General features: G+C 48.6%; 1 protein-coding gene across 8 annotated transcripts in view; it reads left to right on the top strand.

Moving 5' to 3' along the window:
• The first annotated feature begins 640 nt into the window (after positions 1-640).
• Positions 641-23,563, top strand: part of UIMC1 (ubiquitin interaction motif containing 1) — a 38,987-nt gene continuing 16,064 nt past the window's right edge. For 5 of the 8 annotated variants that reach the window (XM_075715822.1, XM_075715828.1, XM_075715829.1 and 2 more), the window contains exons 1-7: positions 2,843-2,959; positions 3,669-3,789; positions 4,949-5,106; positions 12,127-12,217; positions 17,385-17,509; positions 17,837-18,994; positions 22,568-22,647. In XM_075715822.1, coding sequence (XP_075571937.1) covers positions 4,957-5,106; positions 12,127-12,217; positions 17,385-17,509; positions 17,837-18,994; positions 22,568-22,647 — 1,604 coding nt within the window. In that variant the 5' untranslated portion in view covers positions 2,843-2,959; positions 3,669-3,789; positions 4,949-4,956. Of the gene's footprint in view, positions 680-2,842; positions 2,960-3,668; positions 3,790-4,948; positions 5,107-12,126; positions 12,218-17,384; positions 17,510-17,836; positions 18,995-22,567; positions 22,648-23,563 lie in introns of those variants that run through there. The other 3 variants (XM_075715824.1, XM_075715825.1, XM_075715823.1) reach the window with 3 other exon arrangements.

Here is a 23,563-nt window from a genome sequence, read left to right as displayed (position 1 = left end):
TAGCAACGGCGGGGCGGCCTCCCGCGAGAGCGCCGCGCGCCCTCACGTGCCCGCGAAGAGAGGCGGCGGCGGCCATGTCGGTTGTGGGCACGGCGGCGGGGGCCGGCGGCTCCTCGGGCCCGCTTGCCCGCGCTCGCCGCCGGCCCCGCGGGGCCTGATCTTTGTGGGCGTTCAAACGACACAGCGGTTGCTGCGGTGACAGCGTTAAGGGTAGGGGTGGCTCTTGAGTCACCGAGGCTCTGCAGGCAGGGGGCTGGGGGCTCCCCCGTCCGCGCTCGCCTCCTCCCGGCGGACCGGCGCCCGCTGCCCTGCCCGCAGCACCCGGCACCGGCCTGAGAAAATGGCGCCAGCGCCGGCACCTCCCGCCGCGCCTCAGGACGAGGCGTCGGGGCCCACAGGCCCCTCGGCGCCGGGCCCGCCGCCCGCCCGCCCGCGACATGGCGCCGCCCGCTTCGCCGCCCCGCCGGCCACGTGACGCGTCGCGAAGCCGCTGCCGCCGCCATCTTGGGTGAGGGCAATGAGGCCTCCGCCGCCAACTTGAGTGCGGGTGAGAGACCCGCCGACCGGGGCCGGCGCGGCGGGGCGGCCCGGCGGGGAGGCAGCGGCGCCGCCGCCTGTCGCCGCGCAACGGGGCGGCCCGGCGGGGGCGGGGCGCCGGCCCGCGGGAGGCCCGGGCCCGGTGAGTACCTGTGCCCCGCGGGGCCTGCCGCACCGCTCCGCGCCGGGCCCGCTGCCCCGGGGCTCGCCCGGGGCCTATCCGCCGCGGGGCTCCCGGGGCCGGGCGCCGAATCCCTCCGGCCTAGGGCCGTCTCTTCTCCCGGGGGGATCCCGGGACTGACCCCCGGGGCAGTTCTCCGGCCCCTTCCCCCGGGGCAGCTCCAGGGCTGACGCCCCGGGCATGCCCATCGGCCCCTGCCCCCGGTGATCCGGGGACCGGCCCCGGGGCGCGGGGGGGGGGGGGGGCGGCTTCCTGGGGGGAAGGGGCAGCCAGTATCATTCACTTCAAGGGCTGTTCCCCAGTCCCTTGCCATGGAGGGGACCCTGGTACTGTGCCTCTTCCCCTGGGGGCACCCTGGAACTCCTCTCCCAGAGCAGTCCCCTGGGGAGGGCACCCCAAAACCAACCCCCAGAGCTCTGCCCTGGCCCCATCCGCTGAGGCACCCCCCCCAGGCTAGGCCCTGGGGCCAGCTCCTGCCCCTCCTGTTTCCCCCTGCCAGGGCTGGCTCCCCCCCCTTCTCCTAGGCCAGCCCCAGCACACTCCCCTTGATTTACCCCCCTGTGGCTGATCCCCTTCCTCCTGAGTTCACCCCCCATCCCGCCTGGGCCCCCCATGCTTCCTCCCCAGGGTGATGCTTGTTGAGTAGCCCTGACTCTGTCCTTGTCAGTCTCCCTGCAGAGCCCTCCATGCCCAGGGGCAGAGGGTTGGGAAGGGGACAGGATGACCTGGGATGGGTGCTGGGGAGAGGGTTGCTCTCCCTCCACGCAGGGCCTGTTCCTGGAGGAGGGAGAGGTGGTGGTGTGTGCGGGACTTGCTTGGGCTGGGCTAGAGGGAAGCTGAGCAGTCAGCATCTCCTGCAGAGCTCAGCGGCATTTGCAGATGCACAGCACTTCAGCGTGCGTGGCCTCTGCGGTCCCTGTGTCCCTTCTTGTGAAGAGCCAGCTCTATAAATGGATAACTCCTGTAAACAATTCCTCTCCCCCTGCGGCGCTGGGAGCCCTTGTGTCCTGCTGGTTGCAGAGCATCAGCTGGGCACTGTGTGCCGGGTCGAGCCGAGGGTCTGGGGATGATATTTCCAAGGAGGTGGGCAGTGCTGACCTGCCTGAACGCGGAGCTGCTTCGCAGTACTGCCAGGGAGCGTTGTGCCTCTTCTTCCTGAGGTGGGGGGAGTTGTTTACAAAGCGACAGCCTGTGTCTCAAACGGCTCAGAAATTCATCCGGGGATGAGAGTCATTCATTTTTGGCTTCATTTTCAAGCATTTTTCAAGCTGTCACAGCTTGGCAGGTCTGTAGCTGCAGTGTCAAGATTTAGAATTATTCTGTCGGTAATTGCTTTCTGATTCATCAAAATGATAGATGAGAGGGAAAATGACAAATAATCACAAGTTGGGGATCTTCAAGGATATCCCTAAAAATGTGACTGGAGAAGTGTGGCATGTGCGAGTCCCTTGTCAGGAGGTCACCTTTGCTGTCAGAGCATTTACAAAGAAATTCTCTTAAATTCAGAGTTGGAAGAAAACCTGGATAACTGGAAAACAAGTCCATGAGCCAAACTGCAAAGGTAGTTTTAGATAATTCAGTCTTTGGCCTTTTTTGCTGAGCCTGAAAGCAGGTATCATCACCTCAGGTACTAGCAACTGTCCTTTCCAAGAGTGCTAAAAGCAAAATACAGCTTCTGTGCTTAACTTCCCTACCTGAAGAGGGGGGGTGCGCTCTGATGCATGTTTGTTCCCTCAGCTATACCAGCTTGTCTAATAAAAGCTATTATCGCTCTGCTACTCATAGCTTCAGACTAGCACAGCTACGAGTGATCTCTTACTTGTCTTGTTCCCTTAGTTACATTTATAGAGACTTTCTTTGCCACAAGTCCCTTCATTTTCAGAAGCATTGTGGGAGTTGTGTGGTTACATCTCTTACATCTTTTTTTTTCCTTTCCTTTGAATGTTGAAGGTAGGTGACTCATCATAACTCCAGCCGATATTTCTCAGTGATCTCTTATTTAGCACAGTGCATCAAGCAGATGTATCGCAGAGTCAGAGGAGAGCTGGTGATACCAGCGTGGATTTAAAAAAAAAAAAAAAAAAAAAAAAAGACACAGTTGCTTGTTGCTGTTGTTTCAGTGGTAAAAAGGTTTACAGGCTGTCTCTCCACAACCAGAGTGACCTCTGCGTAGGCCTATGTACTGGAGGTGCGGGCCTCTCCACTGCTCCTCCCCGTCGTCATGCCAAAACGCCTGTCTGTGTAAGTGCTTTTTTACGATAAGGGAGTGTGGCCTGCTGCGATGGGCACCCTTTGTGGGGGCAATTCTCAGCAGCTGGGTGTGAGGCTTGGCTCATCTCTCTGGGCAGAGGGCAAAGACACCGTTTGGAGCAAAAGATAAAAAATGGAGAAAGTATAATGAGGATATTCCAGCAAGAGCCGAGTTCAGCTCAGCTGGAGCAGAACAGCTTTGTTTTGCAAGAGCCAGTGCTTTTCCAAAAGCAGTGCTTGTTTTTATTTCCCCTTCCTAAACAGACAAACATTTGTGGACTGCAGTGGTGGTTGCAGTTGCTTCTGGAGCTGTGCATGTCATTAGTACAATATTCTGTCTTCAGAGGGCTCAGCAAACCTTCAGTGCAAATCATGACTCACCAGGATAATCATCTTTTGTCTGTAGGCATGTGTGTGCATGTATTTGCAGAGGAAGGGAGGCAGAGAGGCTAAGGGAGCTTTTGAAGGCTGCAGACAGTAGGAAGGGAATGCATGTATTCCTCTCTCAGCCTCACCTTGCTGCCTCGGACTGTAGATGGAGCAGTGCACTGCTGTTCTTGGCGCTGATGGGGATTTTGAACTCCTTGCTCATTAGTATTTCTGCACATAGCGTCTGTTTGCAATTTTGTGGTGTTAGAGAGGAGGGTTTGGCTCTGTATTGGGTAATGTAGGGTCTTTGTTGCATCTTCTCTTATTTTAGATCTGAGCAGCACATCTGAGCTATTTCAGTGATCTTGAAGGAAGGCAGAATGATCCTCTGGAAGGACACTGGTCTGGGAACTGGCCAACTTGAGTTGCATTTCCAGCTTTGCCGTTCTCTGGTGTGTAACGAGGGGCTTGTTGCTTAACCGCTCTGCACATGTTTAATTCTAACTTAAACAGAGCTGATCGTGCTCAGCCTGCTTTGTAAGGCTCTTTTAGATCGCAGTTCAGGAAGCACTGAATGTTGTCGTCGAGTTACTTGCCGAAGGACAAACGTAGACAGGAAAGGGTGGTTTAACTCTGTGTGCTGTCCCACTGCTCTCGTTCGCCAAGATCTCTTCCTGATCCTCTCGTCTGAGTCCTTTTTGATGAAAGCAGCTAACGCTTGCTGTGCATCTCTCCAACAGTCTATGGGCTGGCAAGGAAAGGAGATGCTGAAGTACTAGCTTGCATTGTGTGGGCACCTGCCCTCAATTGTGCTGTTCATAGAGCACTCGGGTTTGCACTAATAACGCTCAGCAGGTTCCACCCTGCTTGTCAAGTGCCTTCTTTAATATGAATGGTTCAGGCATGTCTGCGCAGAGGACTTCCGGAGGCTGATGCTCATTGAGAAATCCAGGCTGCGAGATAAACCTGTTGTCTTGTTTCCAACCTGCCTACCGCCATTGCCTGCGTTTTCCCTTTTTGTAGTGCTGGTGCAGCCTTCCACGGAGCTGCTGTGCTGAGAGCAAAACAGCATCCTTTGAGGAACATGCCTTTTCCCCTTGTTTTGTTGAATATAAAAGCTGACAAATGGCTGTGCTGCGGTGGCTTCTTGTTCTGGCATGCAAGTTTCAGCTTGATCTGCTGCCACAGCCTGGTTTGTTCTGCACCAGGACGGTGAAGGTGTGGGGCTGAGGAGGGGAAGTTTGGGGTTGCGTTGGAGGGTGGGAGACCTGCTGTGAAGTGATGCTTTGGAGCAGTTTGGTGAGGAGCTTTAACAGGAGAAGCTAAGAGGAAAGCCTCATTGCTTTGTAGCAAGGGCATTCAGAGTGGCTTTGGTCTGTGTTGCTGTTCCCCTGAAACCCCTTTTTAGCAATCAGCTATAATAAAATATTCTTAACTAGATGAGTGGTGACTAGTACATGTGGCTCCCAGTAATGCGAAATCCACCATGCTTTGTAATAACGTTCTAATGCCTGGGGTATTTTGCCTAAAAATAGCAAGAAAAGGATGGCTGTTAGGGGTAATCTAAATCAGAAGGAAACAAATGGCTTTTAATCTTTCCCTCTGTTTCAGAGTGAAGGATGCCGAGGAAGAAGAAGCCCACAGAGGGCCTGGACTCTCGAGGTCAGGATGGGGAGGAAGAGGAGGAAGAGAAGAGGAACCAAGCCAATGCCAAGAAGAAGCGCAGTTTTGTGGATGCGTTTATTGTTATATCTGACAGCGATGGAGAGGTCAGTGATCAGCTTGTGGTGTCCAGAGCCTGTGCTGGGCCCTGCTGTTGCAGGAGAGTGCCCGAGCATCCCATGCTGTATGTGCCGGGGTCAGACTTTGCACAGAGAGTATTGTGCTGTTCCTTTTCTTACATATGAGATGAATCAAATCCTATTTGACTAGGAAATGAATGGTGTGCTTCATGAGGGTGAGTTATGAGTCTGGGATTTGATAACCAAATCCTCTCAGAACTGAATTTGAAACGTAATTTGAAAGTAACCTTTCCTCAATCTCTTTACAAATCTTTTTTTCATAATTTTTATTTGATTGATTTCCAGCTAAACCATAGAAACATGATTCTGTATTATGTGGAAATAGATAAGAAAATGATTCAGAACACAGGCTTGTGAGTAGCTCAGACACAGCTGGTGTCTGGTAAACTGATCCTGAATTACAGAAGCCTGAGTTTTTAGCCCACTTCCATAGGGTGTAAAGGCGAACTGCAGTGTGGGTGTGCCTGGATAAGACATAAAGGCTCACATCAGTGATCCTTAGCGTCATTGTACAAACATCAGCCTTACCCTAAAAGATTGAAATGTCTGCGTCTGTTACGCTGGCATTGGGATGAGTGCAGGAACTCCTGCCTGGGGAAAACCCACAGCCCTGAGAATCTGTCCTCAACTTAGTGAGGTACACGAGAGGAAATTATTAGAATCAATTTTTTATGTATGACTGTTAAGGCTTTGCTCTGTCTTGCTGGTGACTGGGGATCCTAAGCTGCTTTTTGTAATTCCACCATTTTCAAAAGCATTTCAGTTTACTCTCAAGCTGTAGATCTTAAATCAAGTCCCTTTCGCTCCCACATCTGCAGCATGCTTCTCCTCAATAAGGCGATTATCATGTGAGGAGGGGAAAAGCACTAGAAATAAACAGTAAGAAGCTGTAGGGCAAATGATATTGGATGTTTTTTCTTCACATTGTCTGAGTTCTTTCCCATTGGGAAATTCCCTGAAAGAAATGGAACATATGGCAGTAATAGTTCAGTGGGGTTAAACCCTTAGCTCTGCAATATGCTAAGTTAACTTCAGATGTCTGCTGCATCACTGGCCTTTATTGTGAAACCTATAAGGAAAAAAGAAATCGGCAGCTATAAGAGCTGCTGCAGTACATAAAAGATCAGGACCTGTTATTGTCTGCAATTATTCATCTCAATGTGCACGTATCTGAAAAAGAGGAAACAAACGTCTCTTAAAACACATCTATAAAAAGGTTAGGCTCCCTGACTGTTCTGTAAGTTTGTCTATAAACAATAAATTCTGATGGCATAATCGGTCATATTACAGAAAAGGATATGCTCAGAGAGGCCGTTAAAGAGCCAATTAGGTTCTGTTTAAGTGACAACAGTTCAGTCAGTTGAGTGAGTGGATTTATTCAGTTCAGTCTCTTTCTTTCTGTGAGTCATCAGCTTCCAGATCCAGTGCCACAGTCTCTTGTCGTGTTGTTTTCTGCAAAATCAAACCCAAAAATGTGATTTACTTGGAATCTCAAAAAAATAACCGTCTGGCTTCTGTAACTGTCTCAGCTCTTCAGTGTACATCAAGTTGAATTTCAATTTCGAACCTTGTAACTGTTGTTCTTGCTCTAGTAAGACCTTGTTATGTGTTCAAGAAGAGGTGTGGGAAGCTCAGATCAATAGCAATTTTAGAGAACAATACATTCTCAATTAATCTTGCATCTGTTAGGACATGGTTCCTTATGAATCAAAAGCTACAAGGACAATTTGGGCATCATTGATTCGATGGCTTTCTTCCTTGGCAGTCTCTTGGCAGGTATCTATAGAACAAGTCCCTAGTTCTGCTTCCAGACCAGCAGATCTTGTAGCAGCTGCACCTGGAAAGCCTCCAGCTTCTCACTTTTGATGATCTTTGGCAGACTGCCTCTCCCAGGAATTTTTCAGTCATGCTGGATTATCAAGCTCATCCATGTTATTTTGCCAAGTTTTCTTTCTTTGCTCGTGTCTGTGCTGTGGCATCTGCAGAGCTGCATCAGAAGGAAGTTTTCTGGACATGGGGCTTTCTGATCTCTGCTGTGTATAATCCTGGATTCAGGAAACACTACTCTTTTTTTGGGAATGGTCAGACAAAATAAGAACAGTCTCTCTGGCTTTGTGGAAACAAGAGGAGATGACCTTCTTTCTGCAGACTGTGTCTCTGAAACACAGACATGACAAATGAGCAAAGTGGTTCATGTCTTCCCTGACTGTTTAAATCCTGCAGGGAATTGGTTGCCCATGCCAGAAGATGGGTGGTCATTTATAACTACACAATATTTCAAACAGGAAAGCTCTCTCCAAGCATAGCAACCCCTGGTCTGTCTCATGAGCCTCCTTCTTGAATTGGGCCGTTGCTAAAGACTCTTTGACCCCCCCCAAGGTTTTCTGAAGCCATGTCTGAAAGGTGATTGTCACCCAGCAGGAAGCCTGGCCAAGCGTGAGCATTGAGCACAGCCAGAGGCCCAGTAGTTGTGCTAACCTGTTTGACTGACGTGCAGCCTTCAGTGCAGTTGATCCAAAATGCTACTGATCTGCTGTGGGACCTTTCAAAGGGTCTGGTTTTCCTGGGTAGATCCTTTGGGAGCTTTGAGAGTTCTTGCCTCCACTCATAGAGTTTGCACGAAGTCTCACAGGCTCTTTCTGCCAGATTCATCAGCTCTGCCAGCCCTTGGGGAACATCACAGGACTCCAGGGTGACAGTGCCATCTATTTCTGCATGGCATCCAGGGCCTGTCTTCCCTTTGGTGTGGAACATCCCTTTGCCTGAGTATTCCTGTGCTTGGACATACGGTCTGGGTAAATGGCAGCATGTGTTGATGTTCCAGATCATATGGTCTTGGTGGGAAGAGGGAAGTGTGTTTGGGGATCGGACACCGCCCTGTCCTGTTCTCCATCGACTGTGGCAATGGGCGCTTGTGGCATGGCCTGAGAGACATCTTGCTATGGCGAAGATGGTGCTGGAAACGTCACAGCTAGGATGGTAGTGCCCACCTCACACTGCTGACCATCTGAGCGAAGCAGAGCCACGTGGGAGTATCGCTGCAGCACCCCGCTGTCCCCACGGGCTCTGCTGTGGTACCGAGGGACCCAGTGCCTCCAGCTCCCAGAGGAAAAGGCAGTGCGAGTGCGCTCCCAAGGAGGCTCAGCAGCTCTGCTGCGCTCGGTCCTTGGAAATCAGATTGGTCTGAATCCAGGCTCCTCGCAGCCTGGTAAAAGCCCTTTTTTTCTACAGAGGCCTCCCTCCCATGTGTCAGGAACTACATGTCTGGCACAAGCCCCATTGTGTCTTGTTGTTCAAGTCTCCACTTCCAGCAGGTTTGTTCTAATGAGCTGAAAGACAGAGCAGAGCTGAAGCAGATTCTGAACTGAAGTCAGAGACTAATAAAGTAGGGTCTGATACTAATTTCAGCAGCAGCCTTGGCTAGGGCCAAATGTGGCACTTCCAACATCTAATTGGCTTTTAAAAATAAATTAGTCTGGTTTGCATCTGCATATTTCCCATGCAGGATGTGTAGTGTTTGGCTATGCCCTATTGTTAGATGGTCCCAACTGCCATTGAGCAGTAAAATTACCCAGACCTTTTGACTTTGCAGTCTGCACTGTTAGCTATGGAGACATTCTTCTGTAGCCTCTCCTTCCCTGAGTCAGTAGAAGCTGTGGTTTATGATGTGGATTCGAAGGAGCAGGATGTGGGAGGCTGGCTACTGGCTTCCATTTACGGGCTCTTAGAAGCGAGTGGAGCTGTATCTGTTTCTGCTGGCAGAGTCAGGTTCTCTTAAGTATGTGCAAAAGCATTTTTAAAATGGGAATTTGATTTCCTGCTGTCTGGTGAAACCAAGCAGGTTAAAAAACCAAGGAAGAATAGTGGCTGCCTTCCACTAAATGTGTAGGGAACTTTGGAAACCCGTCTTTTTCTTGATCTGTGTACAATGCTGACAGTGAAATTGCTCATAAGAGAGCATCATAAATTAAACTGCAGAGCCTGACACACAGGAAGAGAATTTGGATTCCTTCTGGCCATTATCTTTAAATTGACAGCAAAGGAGGAGAGACGCTATCCAGGCTGGCACTGAGCAGAGGTGCGCAGTTCCCACCTTGCCTCTGCTATAATAATTAGTTTCCCCTGGAAGTTGTGTGTTGGAGATGACCTTGTAACTAAGAGTATTGGCTGCAGTTTGGGAATATTTTAATTGATTAAGATTATTTTTGGACTAGTGATCTTATTAGAAAGGCAGTTGGTTGAGTGGCCCCCTGAGTTCCTATTATCCTTGTAGACAGATGAGCATTAAAAGGTTGGGTCAGAAAGAGCAAGCCCTGTTGTCTTCTCTGAATTTTCTTGGCCCCTTCTGTTTCTACCATCCATGCCTGCATTTATGCAGAGCACTCCAGGGCCTGCGGGGCTCTCTCCCAGCAGAGGTACAAACAGCCATAAATCCTAATTAAAAGGTATGTTTTATTTTCTGGGTTTAAAAATAAAGAAGATTTAAGAATTCTCAGAATTGAGATGTGTGTGTATATTTTGGCCCATCAGGATTAATTGGATTTGCTTCAGCGGTTCACTGTACCGTGGCTGTTCAGTAGAATGCTGCTAAGCAATTTAAACATCTTTCTCAAATGTATGAAGTTCGTACAACACGTGTCCTGCAATAATTTTGCTCCTGCCACTGTTGTAAACGTCGAGATTCTTCAGGACCCAGCACAGGGAACCGAGGCATGTACTCAGCTGTGCAGTGAAACCGGGCAGCCCGCCCAGCACTGCGCATGCCGTTCCCCTCCAAGCCCCAGAGGTGTTTGAGCCCGGTCTTGTCCTGTGGTGCATATTGTAACCGTGTGTCTGTGCACAGAGCAGACGCTGGCAGCCGTGTAAAGTTTGGTGTGCTCATAAATCACATCTGTGCCCTGGAAGAGAGCTGTAGATGAGAGTGTCAGGGCTGACCTTCCGGCAAGTGCAAGAGTGATGAGGGGAAGATTGATGCCTAGAGAGAAGGGCTGGGGATTTACAGAGCCTGCTAGGATTAAATTGCCCCTGTCTTAAGCTGGAGTAGGTTTAGCACTGTTGGACAGGGCTTTGGGGGAGAGCTGTTGCTTAACCTCATCCAGCATATAATCCTAGTGTGATCCTGATACGATCCTACAAACCGTTCCTCGCTCCCTTAGGTGTGAACTGCCAGCAAGGTCAGCATGGGGGCTGCTGCTGCAGACCAAGGCAGGGCAATTTGGAGTAGGATAACCTGTGGCTTATGGAAAACTGGAGAAGGGCGACATGCCAGGGCCCTAGAAGAAAGAGGGTTTCAACTGCTAAGCATGAGCTAGACAGGCTCAGAAGTAGACAGCATCCATCTTGTAGCAAGAGGGAATCTGGCTGTGAAGCAGCCTTTTGGAGATGCACGGGCAGACCTTGGAAACAGGGTACCAAAACCAGGCTGGGTGGGGAGGGGAAGGAATCAGTCAAAGGAAAAAACCCTTAGGTGCAAGCATGAGTGTGTGTGGGGACTTGCTGAGCATGATTGCTGCCTTGTTGTGAGCTGATTCTTATATCAGTGGAAGTGAGGAATGGTGTAGGTATTAGGGCATGTAAAAGCTGTAATGTATTAGGGTTTCAGGAAACCACTTAATAGTATGTCGTGCAAAATCTTAGTTGGATAAATAATTCAATTTGGTCTAGATAGCAACATTCCTGGATTGAAATCCTGCTAAAAGACTGTCAGCAAAAGCTGGTGATGAACAGAAGAAAGGCTCATTTGGGGGAGATGTAAAGCTGAGGCCAAGAGGATCAATATTAGGTCTGTGTGTGTTTTAACATCCTCATTAATGATCTGTAAGAGGGAGCAAGTGGTGTATTTACATTAATAAAATCTACAGATAACGCTAAAGCTGGAGATGTCTTGAACAAAACTCAGCGTAGAGGTGCAGTCCAAAGGACTTCACAGGTTCAGAAACAGGGGCAATGGATAGCAGGAATAGATTATGCTTGAAAATCAGCAGTGTATCCATTTGCATGAAAGTAGCCCAAGCCACAAGCACCATCTTGAAGCCCCCCCCGCCCTCCTGGCACAGGAGGTGGTATGAGGCACAAGCATGTGGCCAGTTTGCTGTCAGTCTCATGGATGGCAAAACCAACTGCAGCTGCGGACGGAGCCGTGTGAACCCCCTTCCTGGCCAGGCGTGGGTCTCTGCCTGAAACGTGGGGTTTGATTCTAATCCTACCTGATTTAGAGAGACAAATTGGAAGGGGTCCAGTGCCAGCCTTCGGTAATGTGTACGCCCTCGCTTAAGCCATTAGGACAGCAACTTGCATAAATGTGTGCCAATTAAGCCTGTGACCGTTCTTGTTGCAGTCGGTGTGCTTAAAGCAGCAAGCTCTTAGGTTGTTCGTGTGGGTTTTATTCTGGGAGGCTTCGAGACAACAAATTTCTGAAGTATTCAAGCTTTGAAAATGAAACACTTGCGGCAATACAATGAGAGAATAGCACCAGGAGTAGAGCTGGCTCTCCTGCCCTCGAGGTGCATTAGCGCGGGTCCCCAAAAATGGTGAGGATTCTAGTTTTGGTCACCTAAAATTGTCTGGGCAGAGTACTAGAAGCTGCGTGGCAGGAAACAGTCCTGGCTTACAGGTCTGCGATGTTCAGTTATAAAAAGGTTTTGTTTTTCCTGTTTTGAGTGCTTACAAATACCAGTGTTTTAGCAAGGCCAAACAAATTCTCTCTAAAATCATGGGCAGCAGGTGCAGTGCATGGTGGTGACTGGCATGAAGTCTATTGTCTCTACTACTTCTCTGTTTATGTCAGTCTGTAACTCTTTTTGCTCGTTATGCTTATCACACAGCTTTTAATAGTTACAGAATGTGCTTGAATTATGCTTGAAATTCAAATTCACACAAATAGAGGCTTGTTCTTGAACCAATGTTTGTGTCTGAGTAGTGGGGTGGAGGGGGCTGGTAGTATTTCATACATATTGTATGCACTCACTCTATTTTTTTCCATTACAGCAGGAGTCAAAGGAAGAGACTGGATTGCAAAAGAAGAGAACAAAGCAGCAGCTGGATAGAACGAAGTTTGCTGCTAAAAGAAAAATTGCACGTAGGTCTCAAGTGTGGGGCTGGGGAAGTAGACTGGTGCTGAGCAGCTTCTGCTGTTAGTGTTAGAGATTATTTCCCAGGCAGAAAGGCTGCGATGTGGCTGGGGATGCACAGCTCTCAGAGAAGACCCTTCTCAGGGGTAAAATTTGCCTTTCTGAATAGGCAGACTGTCACTTGTTTGCTCCCCAGGCAGCATGTGTGCAGACTGGTGCACGTCCAAAATAAGTGTGTGAGGGTGTCAGTACCTCACCGGGTTTCAAAATTGGTTGGAGCCGACCTGAAAGCACTGTCAGTCACAAACTGCTTTCCTGTTCAGGCCCCTCTGCTGCTGTCTTTCCTTGAAACGTCATGATGCTCTGACCCGGCAGTTGCAGCTCAGGAAAGATCTGAGTTGTAACTGACAGTTCTCTGAAACCATCGTCTCGTACCGCGGGGGCAGCCGGAGAAGCCAGCAACGTTGGGTATCATAAGGAAGGGTGTTAAGAACAAGAGATTTGTTTTACGTCATTTTGCTGTTATATAAAGTGTTGGTGCACCCACATCAACGGTGCTGTGTGCAGTTCTGGTCTCTGCATCTCAAGGAACACGGTGGAGTTAGGGGACATCTGGAGAAGGGCAACCCAAGCCAGGAAGGGGAGGGAGCAGCTGCATTATGAGGAGCACCTGGAAAGCCTGGGGCTGCTGCATTAGGAGAGGAAGGTGGGATCAAAGTTCACATCAGGAAGGCAGTGCCTCAGCTGAACCCAGAGCTGTTGTTTACCAGCTCCTACAGTCAGGGTGGAGTCGGTGGAAATAGCAGGCGATAGATGGGTTTAAAATGGGTGAAGGAAAGTAATGCTTCCCACAGCATGTAGTGAACTCCTGGAAGTTCTTGTCACAGGAGGTTGTGGAGGGGTCAGTACCAACAGCTTTAGTAAGGGATTAAATGCGTTCATGGATGATAGGTCTATAAACAGATGCTAAAGGGAACAGGCTGGGATGTTCCTGCTCATATTCTGCAAACAGCATTTCTGAATGCTGGGGATGTACAAGCAGAAGGGACCACTGAGCATGGCCAGGCTTGCCTGTACTCCCCATACAGCACCACTTGTTACAGCGGCCGGGCGGGTGGACCATTGCTCTGCCCCAGTAGATCAGCTCTCCTGTTCCTGTGCTCTGCAAGGTGGTGGTCCATCTAGCATGTTAAATTCAGAACGTTTTAAAATGGGAGAGATGTTGTCTCCTGCAAAACCCAAAGCAATCACTGAACAAAATGGAGCACACCGGTGTTCCACAAGCAGCAGCAGTTGGGCTTGTCAGTCCTCAGAGGGCTTGTGTGAATTAAATTGTTTTTAATAGAGGCCTAAGGCCATAGCATGAAACAGCCTGGCTCTTTGTGGGAGTTGAAACCCACTGTGCGTGTCCTGTGTCGAACAAGTAAGATAGTGAAGTCAGAGATGGAAGAGGTTTTTTTTTTTCTTTTTTCTTCTTTTTCTCCCAAAGGAAACGGAACACAAAATAAAAGCTGAACCCCCCTTGGAGATGCCATTAAAATGTGACCAAACATATGGTGCGAAGAACAGGGAGTTGCTCAAGTTGGGTGTTCTCATTGCATCGTTGAGTGCGCTGGGTTTTGGGAGCTGGTGCTGTGAGAAAGGTGTTCAGTGTGCTCCAGAAAATCCATGGGAGACAGGGCCAGCTCTCTAGTCATTGTATAATGGAGGAGTTTTGCTGCTTTTCTAGATACTGAAGTTCTTGATAATAGTTTTTCTCTTCCTGGGGCAAAAGCTGCCTTTTTTTTGTTTGAGTGTGCACGTCTGCCTTCTCGAAGTGTAGGAGGTTGGGGGTGCCTGGTGCCGCTCGGTCAGAGAGCGGTTGCTTGTTTAAGTATGTGTGATGGTGGGTCTGTTCTCTCATTTATGGGAAGCTATAATTAGACTTTCGGTGTTTGCTTTTAGGCAAATTAAGATTTGAAGTAGTAATTATTTTTCTCAGTTTCTTTAAATAAATTCTTTGAATTGCGAGGCAAATTGGTCTTTTGTAAAGATTCGGTGCTTCTGGGTAGAGCAAGTTCTTTCTCCTCAAAACTGGAAAATTTCAGATATTTGCAGGCTCTCGTTGTAAAGCATATCCTCCCATTTTTGCTTTGTTGTGGTTTTATTCATTTTAACCTAAAGCCATAACTAAAATATATCTGTGACGTTTCATCCTGACAAGATAAATGGAAACACAAAACCTACAGAAGTCTCTCTCTTTTTCCGGAGGAAGTCAGTGCTTTTAAAGCACATTTGAATGTTTTTACTGTAATTGCACTTTGGATATGTGGAAATACTGAGATCCCACATTTCCATTATTTTTGAGTAAATCTCTTATTAGTAAGTGTTAGAACTACAACTAGTGGGGTTTTGCATCTAATTCACTTTGCAAATGTCAAAATGGAACATAAATCGCTTAGCAAATTGCCGTATTAGCATTTAAAAAGGCTCTGAAATGGTTTAATTTGTTTAGGGCTGCAGTGTCTTAAAAACAGTTTCTCTCTGACCCCTCCTTTCCATCTGTGGGTTTCTTGGATGTCCTGGTCCCCGGAGAGGCACTGGGATTTCATGCTGTGTTTGGGATGGACGTGTGGCGAGTGGATATTGGAGTGTGAGACGCAGAATTCCCAGCTGGAGGTGCCGGCACTTCCCTAGCCGGCAGCGGGGACGGGCTTCTGCGAGGCGTGCTATGTGTGTGAGCTGAGCGTAACGCAGTGTGTCTGTCCAGACGGAGAGGGGTCCCCCAAGGGTTGCGGGAGCCCCTGCCCTGCCGGCATGCTCCGGGAGCATGGCTTGCCTCTGCTGCACGCTCAGTGCTCGCTCCCAAAGCCTGTTTGCGCGCACCGGTTGGGGGCTAACACAGCACTCTGGATTTCTAGTCATGGTAAATTATGACCAGTGCAATCAACATCAAGTTTAATAAGATGCACGGTGCTGAGAAATGATCAGATGTGGAGCACAAAATATTGTCAGCTCCGGACTGCTCAGCTTAAAGCAGGTCAGGTCTTCTGGAAGGCGTGAGCAGAGCTGCTCTTTGCTCTCCCCACCGTAATGCCAGGTGGATTTCAACTCGAGATTTCCTCGTCTCTGGAGCACCTACTCAACTGGAATGTGCACTAAGTGCATTTTGTTTGTCACTGGTTTCTTTGCCAGAGGCAGCATTTGTCTGGCACATTCCCTGTCCCCAGAGGGGAAATTGCTGTGCCAGGGAGGGAGAAGAAAACAAAATGTACAGTAGTAACTCGCCAAAAATTTTTTCTTTTTATTAAGCTTCATGGATGTTGATAGCCTGAACTGGTGAACACTCAGGCCCCCGTTTTAATTTATGCACGTGGAAAGTCTTGTTTTGTGGGGCACTGATCATGTGCACTGGGGTTTTTTTTGCACATGTCAGAGTTTGCAGGATCTGGCCTGATTGCTGTGATGGTTTGGGCAGGGAAACAAATCAGCACTTGCTTTCTGAATGCTTGGGAGGTGTTTGGTATTGTGGAAATGCTGTGTATTACTGCCGTTCTTTGGGACAGGAGCTGCCTTCATACACTGGGCTGTCTTGTGCTTTCCATTAAAGGATGCTTTTTTTTTTTTCCCCGGTCCCTCCTGGCTGTAACATCATAGCGTGACTTTGTCCAAGGACAAAAGATCCCCACGAGCCCTGAGTGCACTGCAGTCTGCCTTCACTTCAACCTCTTTCTTAATTTTTAAAGAAATTAAAAAAAACCAACCTAAAGCTAAGTGCTGATTTAGTAGGACATGTAAAGGAATCTACGGCTGGTAATCAGAACAGTCCAAAAATGCTTCAAATCCTGCTTGGGTGGGGGAGAACCAGCCTGCCATTAGCAACGAGCTGGGGGAAGGGCAAAGCAAAGCCTGCTGCTCTGTGGATGCACCTCAGTGCAGTCGTGCCGTGATGCGCAGGCTGTGCAAGACCAGTGCAGTCCCAGGCTGCTTCAAGGGAGGCTGTGCTGCTGTATTTTGGTCGCAGCTGGTAGGAAGAGGATGGGTTAGAAAATGGGAGCCTGCAACTTCTGAATGCATCTTTATCTGGGGAAATGTCTGTCTCTGAAACTGGCTGCAGTGAAGGCATGTTTTGTGCTTGGCGGCCTTCCTGTTCAAATCGCGTCTCTTAAAGCTCTTCTAGCCCATCAGAGAGCAAGCCTTTTGGTTCATGCATGAGATGGCGCGTGCAGGATTCTGCCTGAAGGAGGGAGTGGGGTTTGAAGGAAATCTGTCAATTTGTTTCAAGTGAGAAGATGTATTTTTCAGCTCCTGAGAGTGCTGTTCAGTTGTTTTCCAAGCTGCACTCCATTCTGCAGGCATTGTATATTTTAAGCATAGTGAAAGTGTTGGATTGAGTCTAAGCAAATAAATGTTTTCCAAAGTAACGAATGGCTTTGTTTCTAAATAGCTAGTATCGGCTTCTGGTTTGCTCTGAGTGAGGAGTATTTCAGGAGGAAATTTTCTGCTGAAATACCAGTTACAACTGTAGGAAGCCTGTTTCCCATGCATGACTGACTTGGTGATGCAGTGGAGTGGTGATGTGAGCAGGAGGGGGATGTATGCATGTGAAAGATCCTCCATAATACCACCAAGCAAGTAACATTATCCTCCACAGAGCTTTCCACCTGCGGCTTGGGGTGAACATGTAGCAATTTTGCTCTTGGGTAGGTCTCCTGTGGTATTGCAGGTATCTGCATGTCAGAAGGCAGAGACACGTGCTCTTTGGCTAGTAAAAAAGTGTATTAAAGAAGAGGTGTTCTTTTCTTTATCCTGCCTTGCTGCTGAGCCTATCCGATATAAAATGAGCATGCTTTAGAAATCTGTCCTTTTCCTCTCTCCTTGAAGATGCATTCTGCAGCTGTAGAGTGTGGTGTTTGATGAGGGCAAATAAAATGTCCCATTGCAGTTAACATACCTAGGGAGTTGGAGTTTAGATTGCTGTAGAAACCTAACTGAAGTTCCTGACTTGGGTTACTTTTTTCATTTAGTGTTGCCTGCTCTGGTTTTGGTGGCGCCTTTTCAGGAAAGCTGGGGTTTAGATGTTATGCTCTGCATTCCTCCTGGGGAGGTGGGATCTCCCAACATGTGGGATATATGTTGGGTGTTTCCATACACCTGCAGCTGTGACTTGACAATATCCTTTTTCTTCTACTGTAGAGATGACTGAAGAGGAACAGTTTGCACTGGCCCTGAAAATGAGTGAGCAAGAAGCCAGACAAGTGAACTGTCAGGAAGAGGAAGAGGAGGAGCTCTTGAGGAAGGCCATTGCTGAGAGCCTTAACGTAAGTGTGCTTCTGTGAAGAGGCTTACTAGGGTTCTTCAGCAACATTGCTTTCTGCGCTTGCTTTGCCACACTGCGCAAGGGGGGGCCTAGCTCTTTCCAGGACAAGCTGGAACTACAGCAGTCACAGAGTAGTTGTTTTGTACCATTCCTAGTGAGAGGCATAGGAAGTCTAACCTCAGCTGTCCCCTGTTTTGGGGTACACAGTTCTGATCGAGGCGGGGGGCAGTGTTCTGCAGTCTGGGTGATGGCTGCCTGTTTGCTGGGGGAGCCCTTGCTCTGCTGATAGAGAATGAGCCTCTTGGAGAATCAACCTTTTGTTTTCCAGAGCTGTCAGCCCTCGGACTCCTCTGATGTAACCCCTCAGTTGTCTGCAGAAGCACTGGGTGTGCGAGGCCAAAGCCAGCCCGCTGAGAAAGAAGGCTCTGAGATCCTGGGAGGTCTGGCGCTTTGCCCTGACGCCCATCGCTCCAAGTGCAGCTCCCACTCACAGAGCGCCAGAGCTGATGGGAGTGGACAGATGGATGTCGCCCGGAGCCCCCTGGTAGTGTTGAGGAGGTTAAGCCAGGAAATTGTTGAAAGCTCACTAGTATCCAGCATAATCGTGTCTCCGGGGAAGGGCCAGCCTGAGACAAGGTCAAGTGAAAAGCCTTCCTCACTAGCAAAAAGCGATTCTAGTAACATGTTACCCAGCACTCTTGGAGACGACCTCATCTCTTTGAGTCCCACCTTTGGCAGGGTAACTTCAGGCTCCTGGCGACTGACACCTCGGAGACTGTTCACAAGCCCCTCCAGCTCTTCAGAAGCAACAGGCCACAAACCAAAAGAGCAGCCCCTGCCCTGCACTGGCCATTCTGTGGGAGAAGCTGGTGCCGGGAGCTCAGCCACGCTCTGGAAGAGCTGGACCGTGGAACAGTGTAGCAGCCTCAGGAGGAGTGGTGGAGGAGCAGGTACCGCACACACCTCGCAGCCCGGGCATGCCGCCAAAGTCTGTGTTTCCACAGAGCAAGCAGAGCAGAACGAGGTGCCCGACAGTACCGCTGAGCTTTGCGTGCTGAATGTGGCAGAGGAAAAGCACAAGCAGGAGGAGGCGAGAGACACAGTGCACTATTACTGGGGCATTCCCTTCTGCCCCAAGGGGGTGGACCCCAACCAGTACACCAAAGTCATCTTGTGTCAGCTGGAGGTTTACCAGAAGAGCCTGAAGCAGGCTCAGAGGCAGCTATTGCATAAGAAAGAGTTTGGTAACCCAGTTGTGCCCAGTTCTTCCTTGAGCCAAAATGAGCTTGGGAAAGGAGATCACCTAAGCAGGGAGAACGGGGTTGCTGATGATACAGAAGATGGAGACCCAGACGGGCAGAAGGAGTCTGAGAGCATCACCTGGCTCCTCCCTTCAAAGAGGAGGGAGGCAGAGAGTCCAGGGCACAGCATGGAAGAAGAGAAGAACTCTACTTCTGATGATGAACCGACCACCAGCTACCGCCAGGTAAGATCTTTGCCACTAAGCAGTGGTTGAACAGTCCTGCTCTTCTGTCCATTTTAGGGTTCAGTCCCTTCTGCAATGCAGGCACTGCTGTTTAATACTCCTGTTAAATTTAGGGACTTACCCTAGCCTCACAGCTTACTGTGAAAGGGAAAGGAAAAGCGTACAGGCTGATACCCAGCTCACAAATGGTAGGGGCCATCATGCAGCCTGGCAGTTGTCCATTAATGCACCACTGAGATAAAGACTTCCAGCTGACTTGTCCTTCTCAAAAAGGTGTAGCCTGGCAGTCTTGTCCTTCTCAAAAGGTTGTAGCCTGGCAGTGTGTCAGGGTAGCGAGCACAGAGATGATGCTGACCACCGCCAGCTCTGGCAAACCAGCTTATAAACCTGTGGCCATGTGGGGACCTCTGCATTTTCCTTCACAGACAGAAATGTGGCTTTTGTCCTTGCAGCGCAGCCTTTCCTTTTTGCACCTATATGCTTGTCTGCATCCGTACGTGCTTCACCCTTGCAAGTGCTCTTTTCCCTCGTGGTCCTGCAGTTGTGGCCAGGAGAGGCTCTGCGTGCTCCTAGGCGTCTTCTGCCTGCCCGGGGTGATCTGTCATCACGGCATTGCTCATCGTCCTTATTCTGGTGGCTGGGCACCTTCTCTCCCGCTTGCTTGTTGGGTCTGCTAGACGCTAGGTGTCAGCCTCTGTCTCTGTCAGGGCTCTCTTTTTGGAGCGGAAGGCAGCTTTCTGTCACTGCTAAGTTTAAACAGATTGCTAGTCAGATGAAGTATTTATTACTGCTGTATTTTAGGTTTGTGTCAGCCTTTTCCAACCCTCATTTTTCATAATGACTTCACTCCCGGATCATTGTATAACTTTATCTTCTCTATGACTGAAGCCTCAGCTCTGTTGTTCCTGTTTTCAAGTGTATTTGATCATTTACCCTGGTGTTAGAAAGATACTTAACTTGTTTTGTGATATTTATATTCTGTCTTGTAATATTGAACACTTAGGAAAAATGTCATGTCTGCATTTTCTGGTTGCAGAAAAAGTGCAGAGCAGCCTGTGCCGAAATGTGACTTTTCATGACAGTGCTTTGGCTTGGGTTTAGCAGATACAGATTTAAACAAGCCTTAGAGGTGACCTGCAGAGGAAAGAAACGGACGTGTGCCCTTTTTAATTTCCTTAGGATAGATACAAAAGACCTGAAAGGTTCTTAAGGCATACTGCTTTTTTTTTCCCTGTGTCTTTTCCTTTGAAAATGGAGGTGTCATTAATCTGGAAGATTGGGGTGCCCGCAGGTCTATGGAGGCGTACGCTAAAGCCCTTGGAAAGCTACAGCAGCTGGGAAGGGCATGAACTTTTAATCAGTACTGAAAATTGTGGGGTTTTTTTTTTTTTTTTTACATTATCTGTTTAATGCTAATACCTAATTAATTCTTGGGGAGAAAAGAGGTTTTAGTGGTGCTGAGTGGGAACTTGTAATGTACTCATCCTGACCACAAGAACTCTCTCAAAGCGCCATAATGTGTATGTAGATGTAGTCTTTCTGGTATTTTTAAGGTGAAAAAATAAGGAAGGGGGAGGGGGAGCAGACTTTAAAATTTCAACCCTAGCCCAAAATTTGCCAGTCTTTTATTTACTGGAGAGAAAATAATTTCTAAATGCCCTTTCATTTGCCTTATCACTCCCAGCTTGAGAGGTTGCTCCCTTCTCTAGCCTCTCTGTGCAGTCGCACACTGAGGCCAGTGCAGGTGATTTACTTGCAAGATCGATATGTTTGATGTTTGCTTGTGCCTTGTCTCCATTTTTTTCCTTCTATCAAATACAATTCCACCGGCAGTGACAAAGGAGGGGCCCAGAGCAGTTGTGTCCCCAGTATGCTGCATCGCTTGGAGACGCCTGCTGCCTGTACTGCGCTGGGCCTCCCCCAGTACCACCAAGGCTGCTTTGCTGGTGGGGACGGTGGGAGATTTTAGGCTGTGCTGAGGCTAGAAACCATCCTTGGAGACTCAAAGCTGTCCTTGAACAAGCCTCGTGTTGTGTGCCGTACCAGTGGAATGAAGCTGCAAATGCTGTGCTCAAGGGAGCCTGCCTGTACCCCTGCTTTGAAACCCTCACCTGGAGCGGGCAGAGACCTTCCACCCTGGCAGTGGCCAACTGCTGCGAGTGCCACCTGCAGCCAAGGGATGTTTGCACAGAGCAAATCCTGGTTGTCAGGAGATCTTATAGCCTGTGAACGTGCACTAACGAACTTCAGTGCTAATAGAATCAATTTCCTTCATAGCCTTTCAAATAAGGTTAGGGGACTCTTGGTCTTTAAAAGATTCAGAGGGAAAAGACCCAATTCTGGAGAGTTAAAGTCTGGTGACCTGAATTGATGTTATACCTTATAACGTGTACTAGAAACATGGCCCAGTATTCATGACCAGGGCACAGGCATTGTTAAGATATGCACAGCTCAGGAAAAAGAGAAATAAAAATAAAGGAGGAGGTGTGGTATTTTATGTTAATGATGAATTAGGCTGTGAAGAAATAAAGAACAGCATAGATAAAACAGAATATTTGGGGGTTGGAGTCACTTTAGGGAAATCTGGCCGGAGGCTTTGTTTTGGGGCTTGCTGGGGAAGTATATCAGCCATCCAGGAGTGGAGCTGATTGGAGTTGAAACCTATGGTGGAAATCAAACTCTGAGAGTTTAATAGACTCGAGGAAGGGGGAGGAAAACCCCTTGGATTTCTTTGAGAACTAGCATGAGAAATCATGGGCCTGACAGCAAGGACTGCTAATAAACCGTTGTAATTCCACCTGATTAGAGAATGGCAAGTGTAACGTGTACACTGAAGAAGAAGAAAGGGATCTGGGTAATGACTGGCATGTTAGCCTGACCTCGGCAGCACATAAGGCTTTTGAACAAATTTTAAAGGAAAGAACAAGTGGAGTTGTAGAGCTAAATGAAAAATGGGATAAAATGCACACGGATTTACCAGCTGTAGATTGTGCAGGTTAATCTGTTCCCTCTCTTTGATTGGGACAGCTGATTTTCCCAGTTATGAAAAATGCAACAGATCTTATCTGTACGAAATTTCAGAAAAGTACTTCTCGTGGTCAAACATCAGCTGTACCAATTGGTTAGGTCATCCCAGCTCAGGAAAACAGATTTTAAACTGGAGTAGGTCAGGGCTGCTGGGGTGCTTGAGGGAGTGCAAGGGGACACTGAAAACCTTGGATTGTTTAGCTCAGCGCAAATGGAGATGGAGAAGAGCTGTGGTTGCTGCCTACAAGTACATCAGGGTAGATATAGGAACAGGCAGAGGGTATGGAAGGTGATGGACAAGGTTGGCATGAGTGAATGGCCGCGGACTGTCCAGGAACATATCTAGGTAGCAAAAAGTACTGCCAGGCATTATTGCAAGGAGCTGCTGAAACACCTTATCAAAAGGAGTAATGGAGGTAAAAAGCTGACTAGTTCAGGATGGATACTTAGCCATTTCCAGAAAAAAGTACATAACAGATTGGGTGCAATGCCATGATGACCCAGCAGATCCCAGTTAGCTGTGTACGTTGTTTTATATAATATCAGAATTTTCCTTTCCAGGCCTCCCAGATGCTGTCTGCAGAGGATGTGCATGAAGATGGGGAACCCATGCAAATTGCACAGAGGTGAGGAGGGTGATATCAGAGCATGGGGCCCATGGGCTCGCTTTGGTGACTTGGGCTCTTCCAGTCTCCTTGGAGCCTTTTGGGGCACAGTCTCACTGGGGCTCGCTGCAGGGCCTGGCAGCAGGGCTTGCTGGAAAGGCTGTCTGCAGTCGCTGCTGTTAACATTCCCTAGAAATACATGGCTTTGGTGCAGCGTGGGAGAGAGGTGGGATACAACTGGGGAGAAGAGATCAGTTACTCTTGTTACTTTATAAAATGTGCAAGGTGCATCCTAGTACAAGTAGAAGGACTTGATCCTTGCCCTCTGAAGCTAATGTGACATGGTGCAGTAAAGCTGTGGAGATGGGTAGGTGAGCTGAAAGTGAGTTATAGCAATGTCATCACGTGGTCTGTCTGGGAAGGCACATAGGCAGCATGGTGGAGGGTTTACTGGATTTCTGTGTGTATTTTTATGTTCTTGCCTTACTGCTGAAGAGGAAAGAAGGGAGGAGGAAGCCAGACGGCACTGCCTATCAGCCAAAGATAGAGTGCAGTGCTCCAGAAAAGCCACTTCAGCAGATGACAGGTGTGGGACAAGTCAACATGATTTTCTTCAGATTTAAGCCTACTCCTCTTTTCCTTTTTTTTTCTTCTTCCTGTGGGATGCAATTCTGCAGCAAAGTCTCTGGGAGAAGAAGGGCAAATGGGAGAGGATTCAAGCAGCAAGTTACAAGAGAGGGCAGATAATGTCATGTTTTTAATTTGCTGGGTTTTATAATTTAAACCTGCTTTGGAACAAAACTGCCAACTTTCCTCTGATCTAGCAGCATTTGGCCTGAGCAGTTAATATCAATATGCAGAGTATGAAAATCCCTCTTGCTTGCACCTGTCTAACAAGCTTAAAGCTCGCCTTGGGGAGCAGGAGGAACCTGCGGCT

Source organism: Pelecanus crispus, chromosome 8 (genome assembly GCF_030463565.1).
Source record: "Pelecanus crispus isolate bPelCri1 chromosome 8, bPelCri1.pri, whole genome shotgun sequence".
Classification (NCBI taxonomy): Eukaryota; Metazoa; Chordata; class Aves; order Pelecaniformes; family Pelecanidae; genus Pelecanus; species Pelecanus crispus.
Note: the sequence above shows the minus strand (reverse complement) of the source record. Positions and strands in the feature narration are given on the sequence as shown.